The sequence below is a fragment of the Anomaloglossus baeobatrachus genome, chromosome 5, assembly GCF_048569485.1.
Source record: "Anomaloglossus baeobatrachus isolate aAnoBae1 chromosome 5, aAnoBae1.hap1, whole genome shotgun sequence".
In the NCBI taxonomy this organism is placed as follows: domain Eukaryota; kingdom Metazoa; phylum Chordata; class Amphibia; order Anura; family Aromobatidae; genus Anomaloglossus; species Anomaloglossus baeobatrachus.
Window position 1 is genome coordinate 582,857,446 of NC_134357.1, and position 22,354 is coordinate 582,879,799.

Genomic DNA, 22,354 nt, shown 5'->3' on the forward strand with positions numbered 1-22,354 from the left:
ATTCCACCGCTAGGTCCTCTTTGCATTCCACCCGCAGGTCCTGGAAGCTTCACTGCACAGTGCACAGCATTACAGGTCTTTAAAGGGGGCTTTACACGCAACGACATCGCTAACGAGATGTCGTTGGGGTCACGGAAGGCGTGACGCATATCCTGCCTCGTTAGCGACGTTGTTGTGTGTGAAACGCACGAGCGACCGCTAACGATCAAAATTACTCACCAAATCGTTGATCGATGACACGTCGTTCAAATCCCAAATATCGTTGCTGTTGCAGAACGCAGGTTGTTCGTCGTTCCTGCGGCAGCACACATCGCTACGTGTGACACCCCAGGAACGAGGAAAATCGTACCTGCGGCCGCTGGCAATGAGGACGGATGTGGGTGGGATGTTCCGGCCGCTCATCTCCGCTTCTATTGGGCGGCCGCTTAGTGACGCCGAACGAACCTACCCCTTAGAAAGGAGGCGGTTCGCCGGCCACAGCGATGTCGCTAGGCAGGTAAGTACGTGTGACCGGTCCTAGCGATGTTGTGCGCCACGGGCAGCGATTTGCCTGTGACGCACAACCGATGGGGGCGGGTGCTTTCACCAGCGACATTGCTAGTGATGTCGCTGTGTGTAAAGCCACCAAAAAACAATCAATATCGCTGGATGTAGTGAGTGTGTGTGTGCAGTCTGATGTGTAATTGTGTGTGTATGCGGTCTCGTGTGTGATCTGATATGTGTGCGTGATCTGATGTGTGTGTGTGCGATCTGGTGTGTGTGTGCGATCTGATGTGTGTGTGCGATCTGATGTGTGTGTGTGATCTAGTGAGTGTGTTTTGCTGCAGGTCCTTGATGTGTTCCACTGCTCCCGGTTGTCATCTGGTGAGTATAATCGCGGGGTCTTCTCCCTTCTTTCTTTTGGGGTGTCTGCTTTCTATAATGAAGTGTCCTGTAAGATTCTTTAACTTTTTTAGCTGCATGTACACTTCATCATTGGACCGCAACTAGGTCATATTTTCAGGGAAACACGGTATAATCTTCGAGACAGGACTGATCTCTTTTCAGCTTTCCCTTTTCCCTCACTTTTCTAGCTCCTCCCACTTCCTGTCGGACACCCAGGGGTTGATGGGAGATGTAGTTCTTTCCTCTGCAGGTTTATATAAAGTAGAGAAGTAACAAGTAAAGTCCTTTCCCTCCGGTCATATCCGGTGGTATACCCGGCTCCGTCCTGTCACCTGTACACACCGCCCTGCAGTGTATTACTGCTATACTGCGCTCCATCCTGGGGCTGGACTTACCTATATAGATGACTAAGGACGGACACCGTCCGAAACGCGTCTTCTTGTTCCCATCATGATCATGTGAATTGGTTTTATCGCTTTTAAACCTTTTTGGAAATAAAAGTCGAAGTTTTTATTTTACTGGACTTGGATGCTGGAACTTCTTTACTCACCTACCTGTTGTGGATTTGCCTTCTATTCCGTGCACTGTCCCAGGATTACATCTCCACATTGGGGTGAGCTGGATTTCTCTGTACGCTTACCTATATACAGTATATGCAATTTATAGTTATAAAACTGCTCCCTACACATACACATGGCTCCGCATATGTACACACACGTTTCAGCTCCGCACACCACAAACACACACAGCTCAAATACAGCTTAGCCCCAGACAGATCATATACAGATGTCTCCACTCCGTTCACATGGCTCTACTCGCATCATACACACTCAGCTCCGCTCTGTACTTATCGTACACACACGACTCCGCTCCGTACACCTCATACACACACGGCTCCGCTCCTTACACCTCGTACACACGCGGCTCCGCTCCGTACACCTCGTACACACGCGGCTCCGCTCCGTACACCTCGTACACACACGGCTCCGCTCCATACACCTCGTACACACTCAGCTCCGCTCTGTACTTATCGTACACACACGGCTCCACTCCGTACAACTCATACACACACGGCTCCGTTCTGTACTTATCGTACACACGCGGCTCCGCTCCTTACACCTCGTACACACACGGCTCCACTCAGTACACCTCGTACACACGCGGCTCAGCTCCATACACCTCGTACACATGTAAAGCCCCGCATGTGCAGTGTCGGTGTCGGTGCATTACCTTCAGGGACTCCACGTTGCTGGATCTCCGTCACTGGTAGGAAATCTTCTTGTTTTGATCGTGACGCCACTCTCAGTATTGCGGCCAGTAGGGACCGCCACTGCAGGATGAGGGTCGCCTGGGGCTGATGGTGTGTGCAGTTAGATGTAGGAGCCTCCTGAGAGTGAGGCAAGCCCCAGGGCCCTGTGTAGGTTTGTAGTACCACAAGTCGCAGAATGACCACACAGGCAGGATGTCTTTCAGGGTTTTTACTCACTTCAGGTGGCAGGGTGAGTAACCCGGGCGTAGCTGAGATGAACCAGGTAGGAACCAGGTATCCTTCAGGCTGACTTCATGAGGGTGACTACTGACTCGCCTTCCTTAGCCCTTGGTGGTTTGGGGTAACCCCGACTTTGAGTCCCTATGGGGGTCACCCAGGGAAGATGCTGCAGCCTCTCTCCCCTTGTTGTTTGCCGTGTGCTTGTTCCCCGGACCAGGCCACTCCAGCCTCTTGCCTCCTATGACCTATGGGCCCTCACTGCGGTTACGTGGCTGCGGCTTTTGTGGTGATGTGGTGTGGGCTTTGAGAGCCCCACACCGGCAGGTTTAGCAGGGAAAGGTGAATCTATCCTCGCTTCGGGATCTGCCGCCCGGTTGGGCCTGGTGCTCTCTAGAAGTCTCCTTACTTCCCACTCCGTGCACTCTCTAGCTGAAGCTGGCTTTCAGGCAGCACTCCTAGTTGACCGTTCTCCCCCGTCTGTAGCCACTGCGCGGGCGCTGTTAGACAGCATCAGCCCCACAGGTCTGCTCCTCACTGAGCCCTCTGGAGTTCTGCTCTAACCGACTCACTGGTGGGTTTTTCCATCTCTGCTCTTTCTGCTGACATCTCCTCAGTCCGAGCTCCAAGCTCTAACTAACTCCTCCTATCTCTCTTTCCTTCCCCACTTGTGTCTGCCTACGCCACCTAGCAACCAGACTCTCTTACCACACCCCTTGAGAGGAGATGGAAGCTCTCACCCCCTCCACTATTCCAGTGAAGGCGTAGGCTCTGCCCCCTCCTGGGTTCCCCAGGGGTCCTCTCTTAGGTACATGTGTGAGGCCTGATCACTATGCGCCTGTGTTCCACACCCCTGTCAGCCATCTGGATTACCTGTATTGTACTGTCCCCAGCATGGGTGCAGTACTCAGTGGTGCCTGACCAGGTCAGGGGCGCCACATTCCCCCTTAGTTATCACCAGCACGTCCTCGGGCTGCAAGACAACATTTTAAAATGCATAAAACATTAAAACATGTAAAACATTTTTAAAAGCACCAGGTATCAGACATCACCACCCTCCACCCACAAGTCCGTTAACCCACCCAAAACCCTCTCACGTTGGCCGCGACTTCAGCCACTTCTGGCAGGATGTATAGGCGGCTTTCATGGGCTGATGGTTTCAGGGTATACCTGGCCTGGTGGATCCGCGCCGTCAGCCTCTTCTGGCAGGATGCAGAGGCGGCCTCCACAGTTGGTGCTGACCAGGTACCCTCTTTGTGGTGGTGAGCCAAGGCCCCATAAACAGGCGTGCTCTCTGGTCGCAGGTGAGCCAAGGCCCTTTTCTACGGACGGGCCCCCCTGGTTGCAGACGAGCCAAGCCCCTAAACAGGCTGGCCCTGGTGGTGGTGCCACTGGTGTAACTATTTACACTGCGAGAGTTTGTGGCTATAGCAAGTTCATAGCCTTAAAGTTTATTTCTCACAATAGTTTTTGTGGGCGCATTTCTTAAACGTTGCAAAACAAAACTTTTCAAAACTGATCAAAACAGTAACTTCTTACTTTCCTTTACTTTACTCCTCTTTTTCACTAGGGCGAGGGCACGTTGGGCACTGGCACCTGTGACTTTCTTGCTCTTTGTCTCTTTCTTCATCTGTGGTTGCCTCATCTATAGGTTCTGTGTCTTTCCTTTCTTGGTCTGCATCTGATTCCTTTTCTGTATCTGTTTCTTTATCTCTGTCTTGTCTTTCTTGTCTTTCTTGTCTTTCTTGTCTTTCTTGTCTTTCTTGTCTTTCTTGTCTTTCTTGTCTTTCTTGTCTTTCTTGTCTTGGACATGGTGCTACATCGAGCGCATACAATCCCCTTTCACCTTCATGCAGAGTGAACTGTACTGCTTCTCCAATTTTCAAATTTCTGCCGGAATGTCCTCTGGGCAGGTGGGCTTGAACATCTCTCCTGTTAACAAATATGCCCTCTTTTATTCCTTTCACTACAATGAAGCCGTATCCACTTTTCAGGTTGAAGTCCTCTACTATTCCTCTGTAAAGGGGTCCTCTAGCCTGGGCTTTGGACCTTCTTAGGCACCTTTTCTCCTCCAGATCTCTGGCTGTAACCTCTTTCTGTTCTGGGGACTGTGGTGTCGGAGGACGCTTTGATCTGCTGCGCCGTATCTTGCGGGCTGGGTTCATGCCTGCAGGCTCCCAGGTGAGGTCTTTGGGCTGATCTTCGTCTGCTGACGGTGTCAAGTCTTCCTCCTCCCAGCGGGAATAGGGCAGCATCTCCGGCTCTGGGTAGGGGTCTGCTGCGGCTGGCGTCGGAGTTAGCCCTTCTGCTTCCTGGCCTCCTCTCCCCCTTAGTTCTTCCTGGCACTCCTCTGGTGGCAGGACTGGGGATGGACTTTCTTCTGCTGGCCCGGGCGGGGGACTCTCCGGCGCGGCTGCAGGGGTTGCCTGAATCTCCTCAGGGGTGCATGGGGGGCGCAGGTACAGATCCACCAACCACTGGGGAAACTTGGCCTCCATGTCAGCCCTCATCTGCCAGTATTCTTCCTCCAGCGTGGGCTTCCTATCAGAGACCTCCGTGGATTGGGGAGCGGTATCAGCTCTGGCCTTGCAGGCCGGGGTAAATGGTATGTCTCTTTTATCTTGGCGGGCCGCGCCCTGTATGGCGGCGGCCTGGTCTTGGCGGGCCGGGCAGGGCATCGCTGCGGCGGCCTGGTCTGTGCGGGCCGGGCAGGGCATCGCTGCGGCGGCCTGATCTGTGCGGGCCGGGCAGGGCATCGCTGCGGCGGCCTGATCTGTGCGGGCCGGGCAGGGCATCGCTGCGGCGGCCTGGTCTGTGCGGGCCGGGCAGGGCATCGCTGCGGTGGTCGGAGCTTGGCGGGCCGCACCCGGCGGGGCTGCGGCCTGGTTCAGCATATCACCTGCGGCGCGGACGAGCGTCGCTGCTGCGTTGGAGTCTTGGCGGGCTGGGTTCAGCAGGGTGGCAGCCTGGGTCAGCGTCACACCTGCAGCACGGATGAGCACTGCCGTGGTGGTCGGAGCCCTGCGGGACAGGCGGGGCATCGCTGCAGCGGCCTGGGCTTGGCGGGCTGCTTCTAGCGTGGCTGCGGCCTGGTCCAGCATCGCCGCGCCGGGCGCCTCTTCGGGGACCGCGGGCGTGGCTGCAGGGGTCGGGGCACTCGCGCTGGCCGGGGCATCACTTGACTCACCCACCGGTGGCAGCATCGGGGTCTGCGTCGTCGCCGCTCGGTCTGACATGCGTCGCGCGGCTCCCTCCTCGTAGGTCCGCACCGCCGCAGCCATCCCCAGGAACTCCGCGTACTCTTCTCTGACCTGCTCTATGACCCGGGTCTCCAGTCGATCACAGAACTGGGCCAGCTCCCGATACCACCAGGCAGCGGAGCCTGGTTCTGGGTTCCTGCTGTCAGACGCCATTCCTTCTGCGCCGTCTTCCGCACGATCTCCCAGCGGTGGCCTCGTCGCTGCCTCCTGTAGCAAGCTGTCCAGCTTCTGTTCTGCCTCTTTCAGCAGCTTCTCTCCCAGCAGCAGGCTTGTGGCTCCCTTTCTGTTCCGCCGTTTCTCGACGCTTCCACTCTCATAGCTGGCAAGGTCAGAACTCTGCAGGGGATCTCTGGGTAGCCACACCTCTTCGTGGGCGGTAACTTCTTCCAGCGCGGGCTGCTGTTGTTTTTCAGCGCGCTTTTCATGGTGGCAATATGGCGGCGCTTCCAATTTTTCAAGCGGACCGCCCAGGCACATGGTCACCTGTCTCAACAGGTCTAGTCCTTATCCTGTTCGTGACGCCAGATGTGATGCCCCACAGGTGTTGTATCGGTGCATACCTTCAGGGACTCCACGTAGCTGGTGCTGGTCACAGGTAGGGAATCTTCGGTTTTGATCGTGACGCCACTCTCAGTATTGCGGCCAGTAGGGACCGCCACTGCAGGATGAGGGTCGCCTGGGGCTGATGGTGTGTGCAGTTAGATGTAGGAGCCTCCTGAGAGTGAGGCAAGCCCCAGGGCCCTGTGTAGGTTTGTAGTACCACAAGTCGCAGAATGACCACACAGGCAGGATGTCTTTCAGGGTTTTTACTCACTTCAGGTGGCAGGGTGAGTAACCCGGGCGTAGCTGAGATGAACCAGGTAGGAACCAGGTATCCTTCAGGCTGACTTCATGAGGGTGACTACTGACTCGCCTTCCTTAGCCCTTGGTGGTTTGGGGTAACCCCGACTTTGAGTCCCTATGGGGGTCACCCAGGGAAGATGCTGCAGCCTCTCTCCCCTTGTTGTTTGCCGTGTGCTTGTTCCCCGGACCAGGCCACTCCAGCCTCTTGCCTCCTATGACCTATGGGCCCTCACTGCGGTTACGTGGCTGCGGCTTTTGTGGTGATGTGGTGTGGGCTTTGAGAGCCCCACACCGGCAGGTTTAGCAGGGAAAGGTGAATCTATCCTCGCTTCGGGATCTGCCGCCCGGTTGGGCCTGGTGCTCTCTAGAAGTCTCCTTACTTCCCACTCCGTGCACTCTCTAGCTGAAGCTGGCTTTCAGGCAGCACTCCTAGTTGACCGTTCTCCCCCGTCTGTAGCCACTGCGCGGGCGCTGTTAGACAGCATCAGCCCCACAGGTCTGCTCCTCACTGAGCCCTCTGGAGTTCTGCTCTAACCGACTCACTGGTGGGTTTTTCCATCTCTGCTCTTTCTGCTGACATCTCCTCAGTCCGAGCTCCAAGCTCTAACTAACTCCTCCTATCTCTCTTTCCTTCCCCACTTGTGTCTGCCTACGCCACCTAGCAACCAGACTCTCTTACCACACCCCTTGAGAGGAGATGGAAGCTCTCACCCCCTCCACTATTCCAGTGAAGGCGTAGGCTCTGCCCCCTCCTGGGTTCCCCAGGGGTCCTCTCTTAGGTACATGTGTGAGGCCTGATCACTATGCGCCTGTGTTCCACACCCCTGTCAGCCATCTGGATTACCTGTATTGTACTGTCCCCAGCATGGGTGCAGTACTCAGTGGTGCCTGACCAGGTCAGGGGCGCCACACACACACGGCTCCGCTCCGTACACCTCGTACACACACGGCTCCGCTCCGTACACCTCGTACACACACGGCTCCGCTCCGTACACCTCGTACACACACGGCTCTGCTCCGTACACCTCGTACACACGCGGCTCCGCTCCGTACACCTCGTACACACGGCTCCGCTCCGTACACCTCGCACACACACGGCTCTGCTCCGTACACCTCGTACACACGCGGCTCAGCTCCATACACCTCGTACACACACGGCTCCGCTCCGTACACCTCGTACACACATGGCTCTGCTTCGTACACACACGGCTCCGCTCCGTACACCTCGTACACACGCGGCTCCGCTCCATACACCTCGTACACACGCGGCTCCGCTCCGTACACCTCGTACACACGCGGCTCCGCTCCGTACACCTCATACACACGTGGCTCCGCTCCGTACACCTCGTACATACACGGCTGCGCTCCGTACACCTTGTACACACGTGGCTTTGCTCCGTACATCTCGCACACACACGGCTCCGCTTCGTACACCTCGTACACACACGGCTCTGCTCCGTACACCTCGTACACACACGGCTCCGCTCCGTACACCTCGTACACACACGGCTCCGCTCCGTACACCTCGTACACACACGGCTCCGCTCCGTACACCTCGTACACACACGGCTCCGCTCCGTACACCTCGTACACACGCGGCTCCGCTCCGTACACCTCGTACACACGCGGCTCCGCTCCTTACACCTCGTACACACGCGGCTCCGCTACGTACACCTCGTACACACGCGGCTCCGCTCCGTACACCTCGTACACACACGGCTCCGCTCCGTACACCTCGTACACACTCAGCTCCGCTCTGTACTTATCGTACACACACGGCTCCGCTCCGTACACCTCGTACACACATGGCTCTGCTTCGTACACACACGGCTCCGCTCCGTACACCTCGTACACACGCGGCTCCGCTCCGTACACCTCGTACACACATGGCTCTGCTTCGTACACACACGGCTCCGCTCCGTACACCTCGTACACACGCGGCTCCACTCCGTACACCTCGTACACACGCGGCTCCGCTCCGTACACCTCGTACACACGCGGCTCCGCTCCGTACACCTCGTACACACGCGGCTCCGCTCCGTACACCTCGTACACACGCGGCTCCGCTCCGAACACCTCGTACACACGCGGCTCCGCTCCGTACACCTCGTACATACACGGCTCCGCTCCGTACACCTTGTACACACGTGGCTTTGCTCCGTACATCTCGTACACACACGGCTCCGCTTCGTACACCTCGTACACACACGGCTCCGCTCCGTACACCTCGTACACACGCGGCTCCGCTCCGTACACCTCGTACACACGCGGCTCCCTCCGCTCCGTACACCTCGTACACACGCGGCTCCGCTCCGTACACACGACTCCTCTCCATACGAACACACGTGGCTCCGCTCCGTACACCTCGTACACACGCGGCTCCGCTCTGTACACCTAGTACACACGTGGCTCCGCTCCGAACACCTCGTACATACACGGCTCCGCTCCGTACACCTCGTACACACGTGGCTTTGCTCTGTACACCTCGTACACACACGGCTCCGCTCCGTACACATCATACACACACGGCTCCGCTCCATACACCTCGTACACGCACGGCTCCGCTCCGTACACCTCATACACACACGGCTCCGCTCCGTACACATCATACACACACGGCTCCGCTCCATACACCTCGTACACACACGGCTCCACTCCGTACACCTCGTACACACACGGCTCTGCTCCGTACACCTCGTACACACGCGGCTCCGCTCCGTACACCTCGTACACACACGGCTCCGCTCCGTACACCTCGTACACACACGGCTCTGTTCCGTACACCTCGTACACACACGGCTCTGCTACATCCACACTGTAAACCCCTCCTGACCCCACACATAAACTTCCCCTCATCCAGCACCATGACAACCAGCACAGCAGAGCCCTGCATACACTGAGGAGCTGATCATGTGACCCTGACTCCTCCCCTCCATGTGACATCATCACAGGTCCTGTAAGCACAGAGCAGCCATATATCTAGTGTGCGGCTCTGCAGGTGGAGGTAGGTGCAGGGTATTATATATCTAGTGTGCGGCTCTGCAGGTGGAGGTAGGTGCAGGGTATTATATATATAGTGTGCGGCTCTGCAGGTGGAGGTAGGTGCAGGGTATTATATATCTAGTGTGCGGCTCTGCAGGTGGAGGTAGGTGCAGGGTATTATATATCTGTGTGCGGCTCTGCAGGTGGAGGTAGGTGCAGGGTATTATATATCTAGTGTGCGGCTCTGCAGGTGGAGGTAGGTGCAGGGTATTATATATCTAGTGTGCGGCTGTGCAGGTGGAGGTAGGTGCAGGGTATTATATATCTAGTGTGCGGCTCTGCAGGTGGAGGTAGGTGCAGGGTATTATATATCTAGTGTGCGGCTCTGCAGGTGGAGGTAGGTGCAGGTTATTATATATCTAGTGTGCGGCTCTGCAGGTGGAGGTAGGTGCAGGGTATTATATATCTAGTGTGCGGCTCTGCAGGTGGAGGTAGGTGCAGGGTATTATATATCTAGTGTGCGGCTCTGCAGGTGGAGGTAGGTGCAGGGTATTATATATCTAGTGTGCGGCTCTGCAGGTGGAGGTAGGTGCAGGGTATTATATATCTAGTGCGCGGCTCTGCAGGTGGAGGTAGGTGCAGGGTATTATATATCTAGTGTGCGGCTCTGCAGGTGGAGGTAGGTGCAGGGTATTATATATCTAGTGTGCGGCTCTGCAGGTGGAGGTAGGTGCAGGGTATTATATATCTAGTGTGCGGCTCTGCAGGAGGATGTAGGTGCAGGGTATTATATATCTAGTGTGCGGCTCTACAGGTGGAGGTAGGTGCAGGGTATTATATATCTAGTGTGCGGCTCTGCAGGGGGAGGTAGGTGCAGGGTATTATATATCTAGTGTGCGGCTCTGCAGGGGGAGGTAGGTGCAGGGTATTATATATCTAGTGTGCGGCTCTGCAGGTGGAGGTAGGTGCAGGGTATTATATATCTAGTGTGCGGCTCTGCAGGTGGAGGTAGGTGCAGGGTATTATATATCTAGTGTGCGGCTCTGCAGGAGGAGGTAGGTGCAGGGTATTATATATCTGTGTGCGGCTCTGCAGGTGGAGGTAGGTGCAGGGTATTATATATCTGTGTGCGGCTCTGCAGGAGGAGGTAGGTGCAGGGTATTATATATCTGTGTGCGGCTCTGCAGGTGGAGGTAGGTGCAGGGTATTATATATCTAGTGTGCGGCTCTGCAGGTGGAGGTAGGTGCAGGGTATTATATATCTAGTGTGCGGCTCTGCAGGTGGAGGTAGGTGCAGGGTATTATATATCTAGTGTGCGGCTCTGCAGGTGGAGGTAGGTGCAGGGTATTATATATCTAGTGTGCGGCTCTGCAGGTGGAGGTAGGTGCAGGGTATTATATATCTAGTGTGCGGCTCTGCAGGAGGAGGTAGGTGCAGGTTATTATATATCTAGTGTGCGGCTCTGCAGGTGGAGGTAGGTGCAGGGTATTATATATCTAGTGTGCGGCTCTGCAGGTGGAGGTAGGTGCAGGGTATTATATATCTAGTGTGCGGCTCTGCAGGTGGAGGTAGGTGCAGGGTATTATATATCTAGTGTGCGGCTCTGCAGGTGGAGGTAGGTGCAGGGTATTATATATCTAGTGTGCGGCTCTGCAGGTGGAGGTAGGTGCAGGGTATTATATATCTAGTGTGCGGCTCTGCAGGTGGAGGTAGGTGCAGGGTATTATATATCTAGTGTGCGGCTCTGCAGGTGGAGGTAGGTGCAGGGTATTATATATCTAGTGTGCGGCTCTGCAGGTGGAGGTAGGTGCAGGGTATTATATATCTAGTGTGCGGCTCTGCAGGTGGAGGTAGGTGCAGGGTATTATATATCTAGTGTGCGGCTCTGCAGGTGGAGGTAGGTGCAGGGTATTATATATCTAGTGTGCGGCTCTGCAGGTGGAGGTAGGTGCAGGGTATTATATATCTAGTGTGCGGCTCTGCAGGTGGAGGTAGGTGCAGGGTATTATATATCTAGTGTGCGGCTCTGCAGGTGGAGGTAGGTGCAGGTTATTATATATCTAGTGTGCGGCTCTGCAGGTGGAGGTAGGTGCAGGGTATTATATATCTAGTGTGCGGCTCTGCAGGTGGAGGTAGGTGCAGGTTATTATATATCTGTGTGCGGCTCTGCAGGTGGAGGTAGGTGCAGGGTCTCTATTATTGTGGGATCATTTTCATATTGTTTTGTACACGCAGTTTAACCCCTTTACGACCGCTGTACGGAGTAAAATGTCAGTAGTGAAGGGCACTTCTTCCATATCGCCGTATTATAATGGCGGTAAGGTAACAGTGTATACTGCCCCCCAGTGTTGGATAATCCCCGGGGTGTCAGCTAGCAGAGGTAGCGGAGACCCTGGAGATCATGATTCGGGCAGTTTTTCCGCTCCCCGGTCATGTGGTCACCAGTATACACCGGAGAATCGTGATCACATTGCAGAAAAAGGAAGGGCCGGTAAATAATAATTTATCTCCCACCTGATTGAACATGTAATATGAATGATAAATGTCCTCCCTCGCTGCCCCAGTGTGTCAAAGTGCCCCCCACCCTCGGTCCCCCTCCCTCTCCCCCTCATGATCCCCTAACAATGGCCACTGCACATGTTGCACGCCGGATGCACGCGTCCTCCTCCAATGATTTCTGCCTCATCTGAAATGTCCCCGTTCCCCTGAGATGTCAGATGAAGCAGAAAAGTCATCCCCAGGTCCAGGCAGGTCATCCCTGGACATGTCAAATGAGGCAGAAAAGTCATCCCCAGGGTTTCTGATAGACACAGTGACATCACTAACTGCTGGGCTTGATGCCAGGTGACATTACACAGCTGATATTTACCCTATATATTACCCTTTTGCCACCGCACCAGGGCAACAAGATGAGCTGGGACAAAGAGCCAAGATTAGCACATCTAATGGATACGCCAATTCTGGGGCGGCTGTGGCCTGCTATTTTTAGGCTGGGAAGGGCCAAATACCATGAACCTTCCCACCCTGAGAATTGCAGACTGTCAGCTTCACCTTGACTGGTAATCCAATTTGGGGTGACCTCAAAAAGTAATGTAAAGTGACATGTGGGGATTTATTAACCATTTTAGTTTATGGGCAGAAAAATTAAGTTTGAAAATTGCAAAATTTTCATCAATTTTACGATTTTTTTTCTCAAATACAAGCAAAAAATATCATTTTAAATTTATAACTGTCCTGAAATACAATATGTTACGAAAAAAATCTCAGAATAACTGAGATCCGAGGAAGCTCCAGAGTTATCGCCTTATAAAGTGATACTGGTCAGAATTGCAAAAAAAATGGCCGAGGCATTGAGTACAAAACTGGCTTCATCCTTAAAGGGTTAAGGAGCTGTGATTTTTATTTATTTTTTCGGACATTCTAGTAATTCTTGCGTATTTTTATGTGGTTTGCTCGGCTTCATTTTTATGTTACTGTTGTCGTTTCTTTTTATGATGACGCTGAAGATGGTTTCTTATTCGGCAATTATTTTTTTTTCTGTTTTTTATTTGTTTTTTTTGTATTTTTACAGGTTTTTATCAACAAAAATAAAACCAATAAATTCCACTGCAGTGCGGAGCTCGGATGTGAATATACTGAAAAGCAGCTGCAAAAAAATTATAATACTGGAACAAAAAGGGGCATCAAAGGGCGTTATGGAAAGGGTCAAATAACTCCGCACTGTATTGTACTATATTTTTGTGATTGGTTTGTTTGTTGTTGTACCTGTAGAAAAAAAAAACAACAAAAAAAATCCAAATAAGAAACCAACTTCAACATTGAGGTTTTTATTGCTGATGTCGAGCGATACTGGTGGGAAAATAAGGGAAATGTCTGTTATTACCCCAAATATACCCGCCCCCCCCCCCCTCGAAGTGACTGACAGTCGCTCAGCATTACAACCTGCTGTCAGTCAGTGGTGAGAGCGCGTATACAACCACTGCTCACTGTATACTGAGCAGTGACTAAAACCTCGCCGGGGCCATCCCTGTGACTGAAAGCCGGATACTGTCATATTATATGTTTATGACCACATGTAAATATTTCTTAGCTATTTTGTAACACTTATTATATTATATATATGGCTGTTTGGATTTGGATTGACAGTGGTATTTTACTATATCTCACACATTTGTAAGGGGGGTCAGTTCAGTATTTATTTTTATTTTCTTCTTACGTCCCTTGTAACTGGGGCTGATATAATGACTCAGCAGTGACCATTAGAGTTGATCGAACCCGCCAAAAACCGGGACCAGCGACTCGCTGCCAGATTTTAAAAAGAGTCGGATCCGCTCCAGAATCCGGTGCACATATAAGTCTATGGGGACCAGAATCCGGAGATTAAAAACGTTTGAGGAGGCGATAGGGGGGTAGGAGCAAGCGCGGCATACTCACCGAGGCGGTGTCATGGCGGCACACTCCTTCCAGGTCAGTCACGCTTTTCGCTTCCGGAGCCGACAATTCAATATTCACTACTTCGCATGCCCACCGGCGCATGTAATTGGTTGCAGTTAGACGCGCCCCCATCCTGAGTGTCAGCGTGTCAGCTTACTGCAACCAATCACAGGCGGCAGGACTGCTGGTGGGCGGGGAAAGCATTGTGACTCCGTTTTTTTTATTTATTTATTTATTTAAATAAATAATTTAAAAAAAATGGCGGTGCCCCCTAATTTTCATCCCCAGTCATGATAACGCCGGCTGGAGGCTGGTATTCTAAGCCCGCAGCCGCCCGATAGTGCCGCATCCATTAGATATGACAATCCCGTTGCGATACCGGCTCTTCCCGTTGCCCTGGTGCAGTGGCAATTGGGGTAATAAGGAGATAATAGCAGCGCACAGCTGCTACTAAGCCCTAGGTTTGTAATGGCGTAGCCGTTTATCAGATACCTGCATCACAAACCTGTAAATGAAAGTAAATAAACACAGACACAGCGAAAAATTCTTTTATTTGGAATAAAGTACAAAACGCACCCTTCTTCACCTCTTTATTAACGATCAATACCGTGCAGGTCTGGCGTAATCCACACGAGGTCCCACGACGACACATCCAGCTCTGCTACATCTCACAGTTACCAGCCATAGAGAAGACTGCCAGCTCTGAGTGTAGCTTATGACTGAGCCGCGATGAGCGATGACTGCAGCAGACACTGTCACAGACTGGGGGGGCGTGTCTGCCTGCAACCAATCGCAGACAAGAGGATGGCCAGTGGGCGGGGAAAACACGGAAAGCTGTGTCTATTCGATGCACAGTACAGGAAGTGAATGCACAACCCGGAAGCAGTGTGCCACCATGACACCGAGTCTCGGTAAATATGAAACTGTCGCTTATTTGTTGTTTTCTTAATTTTTTTCTTTAGTTCCCGAATCCGGATTATACACCCGGAATCCCGGGCTCGGGTCCGGCACCCAGATATCTTTGAAACTGCGCGGATTCGGACTTTTACAGTCCGGATCCGCTCAGCCCTACCAGGAATGTAACTTTATTGCCTAAAATTCATTTGATAGCTGTGGCCATAGCAACGGCTTTCAAATTATGTCCCTTGCTGTTTCTAACAGCAGGGAACCTTTGCTTAACCCCCATCGACGATTGCTGTGATTGGCTGTTCAATCTGAATCGCCAATCTCATCTATTGTGCTTTTTTCTGCTAAAAAAATGCCACAAACAATGCGATCCGGTTACATACAGCTATGAGGTTCTACAGCAGCACCATATCATAGCTGGAGACCAGCAGACACGGCGCCCCCAACCCCTGCTGCACTGATTGGAGCGATCGTGCTATGGGGCGGTCTGACCTGACAGGCTTGTTTTTGGCCTGGGGAGCCCTCCCCCATCATGTCTGCGCCATGCACCCGCTGGTATTTGTAGTACCACGCTACCGCCGCTGCTGCTGTCCGATCGCCGCTCCTACTCCTCCTGTTAGTATTGCATGCTCCAGTGATGCCCCTGCGCGCTGCCGATATGCCACCCTGTCGATGTCCCCCCCTGCCCCCCGTGATCTCTATTCTGCCCCATTCTTCTGCCTCTGCTTCTCTGGTCCCCCCCCTTGGCATCAGCTGACCCTCTTCGACGTTCCCTACCTGGTGTTACCGGATCGTCTGAGGTCTTCACAGATCACATCTGCCTCCATCGCTTGTTCCTTCCTGGGTCCTCACACATGAGCCATCCAACTTGCTACCTGCCGCTCCTGTAATAAGCCGTCCATCTTGCTGCCTTCTATTCCTCCTGCAGTTCCTCTGGTCAGTGATCCTCCTGCTAATCCTCTGGCCGTGTGAGCATAATTTTTTTTTCTGTATCCCTTGTCCCTTTTTCACCTCATCAGTCCGTGTGTCCCACCGAGTGCTGATCAGTGATGCACATAATGGATCTGCATCCGTACTCAATTTTCGGCAGGACTTTTATTTTTTTTTCTTCGTATCACTGGTCAATTTTTTTTTTTTTTTTGCACCTGATCAGTGAAGTACATCACTGCTTGGAGTCCGTGCGTTTGAAAAGCCAAGTGGCGCTCCTTCCCTTACGAGCTCTGCCGTGCGCCCAAACAGTTGATTTCCACCACATATGAGGTACTGCGTACTCTGGAGAAATTGCACTATAAATTTTATGGTGCATTTTTTCCTGATACCCTTGTAAAAAAAAAAAAAAAAAAAAAAGCTACCTGGTTAATGCAACAATTTTGTGGTAAAAGAATATCTTTTTTTTTACGGCTCAATGTTATCAACTTCTGTGAAGCCCCTTGGTTTTGATTGTGCTCACCAAACATCTAGATAAATTCCTTGAGGCATCTAGTTTCCAAAATGGAAGAGCTCCACTGGTTAGGCACCATAGGGGGTCTCCAAATGCGACATGGCATCCGCTATTGATTCCAGCCAATTTTGTAGTCAAATGGCGCAGTGTTATGATCCAGTAAATGTGGAAGATTACAAAAAACTTCCATTGGGGAAAAAACATGAAGAAACAGGATAAGTTGGAACCTGGGCTGACCGCAATCCCCTGACTAATAGTCTATGAAGAGGCATTAAGCATGACAGAGCAGCCTAGACAGTACTACATCACAGTATAGTAGCCGTGTGCAATAATCCCATAAACTCAGTACAAATTTAAAGCCACTATTGTTTACAGCAGCAAAGGAAGTGAATCTCAGATTCTTTACTCCACACTAGAAGTAGCCATGGAACGTTCCTAAAAACCTAGACGCCATGTCACAGCCTGAGAAACTAGCTACGCCTCACAGAATGAAATGAGAAAATCTACCTTGCTTCACAGTGGTCCCCAAAGGAGTAGGTAACCCACCACATACAAAGATTACGGTGATATAGGGAAACACAATACTCAGGAAAAATAGAATTAGCAAAGGCGAGGCCCAACTAACTTGATACAAAGAAAAGGAAAGGAACTGATTGTGGTCAGTACAAAATCCCTGTAGAAAAATACCAAACTCCTGATAGTAAAAGGCCCTGGAGGTCATACCACCTCACCCCCACTATATCAGGTACTCCTATAAATAATGGGAGAACAAAATATCAAAAAAGAACACAAAAATACAGAACAAATAATCAAATCAGACAGGGATAAAATCCCTTTTACTGCAGGAGAACTAGCACAGGGGAAACCCCCATGCTCACAACACAATTGAAACAAAACTTCACCTGCAAGAAAACAGACACAAAGCAAAACAAGGAAAAACAACACCCTAAGGTGTAAACCAGGAAGCAAGGCAAAAACTGTAAACTTATCTGCAGAAATCTTGCTCAGGGATACAGGGAAGAACAAAGCTCCAGGCCAGGTTAGGAACAGAGACCAAGGAATATACAATTATAACCGGCGTCAGCCGGGCAAAAAGTGCTCTCCTATATGACCAGACTTGTCTGCAATAGGACTTCCTCAATTCCCAATTAACACCGACACCTGTCTGAGTCACAGGCTCAGATTCAGCTCCATTACCATTCCTGAAGGGAGCTTGAGAACAGCATCCACACAGACGACGTTCAAAACAGTACCCCCCCTTGAGGAGGGGTCACCGAACCCTCACCAGAACCACCGGGCCTGTCAGGATGGGCATCGTGGAAGGCACAAACCAATCTGTCAGCGTGAATGTCAGAAGCAAAGACCCAAGAATTGTCCTCCTGCCCATAACCCTTCCATTTAATAAGATACTGGAGTTTTTGTGAATTAAATCGGGAATCCAAAATTTTCTCTAACACAGGATCCGGAGATGCCGCCGTAGAAACTACTAACTCCACATGATTCTTTAACAAAGACTTATGAAAGACATTGCAAATTTTAAACGACTCAGGAAGAGCCAAAACGAAACGATACGGGACTAATAATCTCCAAAATCTTATAGGGTCCTATAAATCTAGGCTTATATTTAGGCGAGGAAACTCTCATAGGAACATTACTGGAGGACAACCAAACCATGTCCCCCACTTAAAACCGGGGACCAACTGTCCTACGTCGGTTGGCAAACCTTTGAGCATTCTCCTGGGACTGAAACAATTTGTCTACTACTTGAGCCCAAATCTGCTGCATTCTCTCCACCACAGAATCAACACCCGGGCAGGCTGAAGCAGCAACCTGCCCTGAAGAGAACCTAGATTGAAATCCAAAATTGCAGAAAAAAGGCGACATCAAAGTAGCAGATCTTGCCCTATTATTGAGAGCAAACTCTGCCAAGGGCAAAAAAGAAACCCAATCAACTTGATCAGCAGATACAAAACATCTCAAATATGTTTCCAAGGCCTGATTAGCTCTCTGTCTGGCCATTAGTATGAGGCTGAAAAGCAGAAGAAAAAGACAGTTCAATGCCTAATCTAGAACAAAATGCTCTCCAAAATCTAGACGCAAACTGAACTCCTCTGTCTGACACGATGTTCTCAGGTCTACCATGCAAACCTGTTGAAAAAACAAGGGCACCAACAACTTCGGTAATAATACCAAATGGACCGTCTTAGAGAATCTGTCACAAATAACCCAAATAACCGTCATCCTTTGAGAGACAGGAATATCAAAATAAAATCCATGGCAATGAGTCCAGGGTCTCTTAGGCACAGGTAATGGCAACAACAACCCACTAGAACGTTCACACGAAGGTTTGGATCTGGATCAAATCCCACAAGATTGCACGAAACTCCTGACATCCCGAGACAAAGAAGGCCACCAAAAAGACCTACTCATAATATAAATGTAAAGGCTGTAAATCAGTGTAAATGATGTAAAATGACATGTGGGAAATGTTATTTAGTAACTATTTTGTGTGACATATCTCTCAGATTTATGGGCATAAAATTTTACATTTTCAAAATGTTCGCCAAATTTCCAAAGTTTTTACAAATAAACGCAAAAAATATTGGCCTAAATTTACAACTATCATGAAGTACAATATGTCATGAAAAAACATTCTCAAAATCACCAGGATCCATTGAAGCCTACCAGAGTTATAACCTGTCAAATTGACACTGGTTAGAATTGCAAAAAATGTCCAGGTCAAAAGAGTGTTTTAGTGCTGGGCGTGAAGGGGTTAAAGAATACAGCAAGACTTTTAGCAAAGAAGGAAGGTACCCACAAAAGAAAGTGGACACCCTCAAAATAAAGCAGATATCCTCCTCCCCCCCCCCCCCCCCGCCCCAAAAAAAAACCAAACAACTAATTGCACTCACCAGACCCCAAAAAATTACAGTTGGCAAGTACCGATGGTGGATGGGCTCTCACACAGAGATCTGTGTCACTGTTAGGTCTTTCGCCATTCCCGCTGCATTACACCGCAGAGCTGTGTATACAGTGACAGAGAAGGCAGAGGCAGTAATAAACCGTCTGTACTTTATGTAGAGATGGACGGATTTCCTCTCCTGATGCTACATAATTGTGTGTAGCTGCGCTGCTCTTTTTTTTTTTTTTTCCGTCCACATTGCTGTATAAAGGATTGTTTTTTTTTAACTGACTCATAGTTTTTAATTTTAGCATAAAATGTACTGAAAATTAAGTAAAAATTCAAAGTACGGTGAAATGGTAACAAAAAAAGTAATTCCACCATTCTTTTTTTAAAATTGTTTTTACAACATTCATTGTGTGCTGAAAGTGACCGGTCAGCGGGATTCTCCAGGTCAGTGTGATTACGGCAATATCAGACTTGTATATTTTATTATTTAGCGGTGACTAGTGATGAGCGGACCCGTGGACGTTCGGCTTCTGCTGGTCCAGCTGAACATTTGTAAAGATCGGTTCTGGACGTGGACTTGACCTGAACTTTATTTGAAGTCACTGATTGGCAGTTCGGGTCTCCGCCCACATGCAGCCATAAACAGATCACTAACAGGGAGGGTGGGTTTTTTCAGTTTTATTTCTTGGTGCACAATACATCTGATCACACGAGAGTGGTTTGCATATGTGAAGCCCCCGAACCCAAACCTGAACTTTGCTATCTTGGAAAAGTCTGAGTCTGTACCGAAAACCGAACTTCAGGTTCACTCATCTCTAGTAGTAAAAAAAAATAAACTTAAAAAAACAAATTAAAAAAAAAATGTTTGGGTCGCCATTTTTCAACACTGGTAACATTATGATTTTTGCGTCAATGGAGTTGTGTGAGGACTTATTTTTTGCTTGATGAGGCGACATTTTCATTGATACCATTTTAGGTGCAATACTTTTATGGGTCAGTTTTGCTACTTCATTTCATGTTGAATTTTTTTTTTCCTACCCAAATGATATCTTCCCTCCATTATTATCTGCATTAATTTTATATATCGGCTCATCTTCTCCCCATTCATATCCTTATAATATCGGATCCTCTCAGTGGTTTTATTCTATATAAGAGAATTCTCCTGATTGCCCCGTGAAGGATGGATATGGACCGGGACAAGATGGCGGAGAGGATATTCCACCTCACCCTAGAGATCCTCTTCCGGCTTACTGGAGAGGTGAGAGATTCTGATGACGTCACATTACATCATTCTTATCTATGGGAATAACAGATGGACAGAACTGGAGAGGTGAGGATTCTGGAAATGTCTGGAGTGAGATTTATTACTGTGTCTCTCCATAACCAGGATTACACAGTAGTGAAGAAGACCTCTAGTGAGCGCTGTCAGGCCCCTGTGTCTGAGGGATGGGGAAGACCCCTGAGCCCAATCACGGGGCCTCCACCTCACCCCCTGATACATGAGGACATCAATGACCAGAAGATCCTAGAACTCACCTACAAGATGATTGAGCTGCTGACTGGAGAGGTGACACTGCTGGGAATGCTGGGACATTATACAGTAACGCTATGAAGGGATCGGGGGTGACGGTATCATTGTATGTGTCAGGTTCCTATAGGGTGTCAGGACGTCACCGTCTATTTCTCCATGGAGGAGTGGGAGTATTTAGAAGGACACAAAGATCTGTACAAGGACGTCATGATGGAGGATCCCCAGCCCCTCACATCACCAGGTAATAGACAGGACTAAATACACACGGCCTATAATTATCTGTATGTAAGGAATGAATTCAGTCCCTGTATGTGTCTCCTCCAGGTCTATCCAGTAAGAGGACAACACCAGAGAGATGTCCCCGTCCTCTTCTCCCACAGGACTGTAAACAAGAAGACCCCGATGTTCCTCAGGATGTGTCTCCTCCAGTTCTATCCAGTAAGAGGACAACACCAGAGAGATGTCCCCGTCCTCTTCTCCCACAGGACTGTAAACAAGAAGATCCCGATGTTCCTCAGGATGTGTTTCCTCCAGTTCTATCCTGTAAGAGATATCTACTCATGTACTTTCTGCACTAATTTTGTGTTTACATTTTTTGGCTTAATGCTTTAGTTTTTTTCAGCTGTATTTTATTTGCTTCTTCTGCTGGTTGTTTCTAGTGCCTTCTCTATGTTGTTATGAAGGCAACTCAAAGACCTGCAGAGGGTTCATGAATGCCCTATTTCCCAGAAAATACGACCTACACTGAAAATAAGACCTAGCATGATTTTATGGATTTTTGGAGAATGCTTGAAATATGAGCCCTACTCCAAAAAGAATCCCTAGTTACAGTTAGGGCCAGGGTTGGGAGAAGTCAAACTGCGCAATTTTTCAGGAACCCCAGTCTCTTAGGGGCCCCAGTGTTTATACATTGTGTCCACCCATATCCTGTCCACCGCCATTAACTTGAGAACGGCGGCAGCTATAGGCATAGAAGTGGTGTCTAGGTATAGTAAAGTAGCCATGCGCTACGCAATGAAACCACCTATAGCGCCACCTGGTGAAAAATAACGGAGTTAACATTTTTATCTTGAAAGCGGAACGAGATAGAGAAAAAAAGTGAATTAAAAAGTTGTAGGACATCAACAATTCCATACGAATCAACACCTTGCATACAGAAATGCTATGATGTGAAACTCATGACCCCCCCAAAACATTGAATGCTGGTCACGCATATGGCACTCATTTAACTTTGATGCTCAAAGTGGCCACCGTCAGCTGCAATGCACATCTGGACTCTGCACAGCATACTGTATCTTGCTGCACGTTGTGCAATATGGTAGGTGACACGTTTGCAAAAGCATCTGTGATACGTCATCGTAGGTCCTGCAATGTTGGTGGAGGGGTCGCATACACCTGCTGTTTGATGTGACCTCACAGAAAGAAGTCCAATAGGGTCAGGTCAGGTGAGTGTGGAGGCCACTCCACGTAGCCAACATACCCATGACTTGTAGGAAGGTCTCCATGAGGTATCGCTTCACGTCCCCAGCCTTATGAGTTTTACACGTTCTAATCATAGCATTTCTGTATGCAAGGTGTCGATTCGCATTGAATGGATGATGCCCTACAACTTTGTAATTCACTTTTTTTCTCTATCTCATTCCATTTTCGAGATAAAAATGCTAACTCCACTGT

General features: G+C 50.1%; 1 protein-coding gene across 1 annotated transcript in view; it reads left to right on the forward strand.

Moving 5' to 3' along the window:
* The window catches only part of LOC142313134 (uncharacterized), a 40,042-nt gene that overhangs the window by 12,694 nt on the left and 4,994 nt on the right, over positions 1-22,354 (forward strand). The window contains exon 4 of the mRNA XM_075352120.1: positions 21,005-21,223. Coding sequence (XP_075208235.1) covers positions 21,005-21,223 — 219 coding nt within the window. The remainder of the gene's footprint in view (positions 1-21,004; positions 21,224-22,354) is intronic.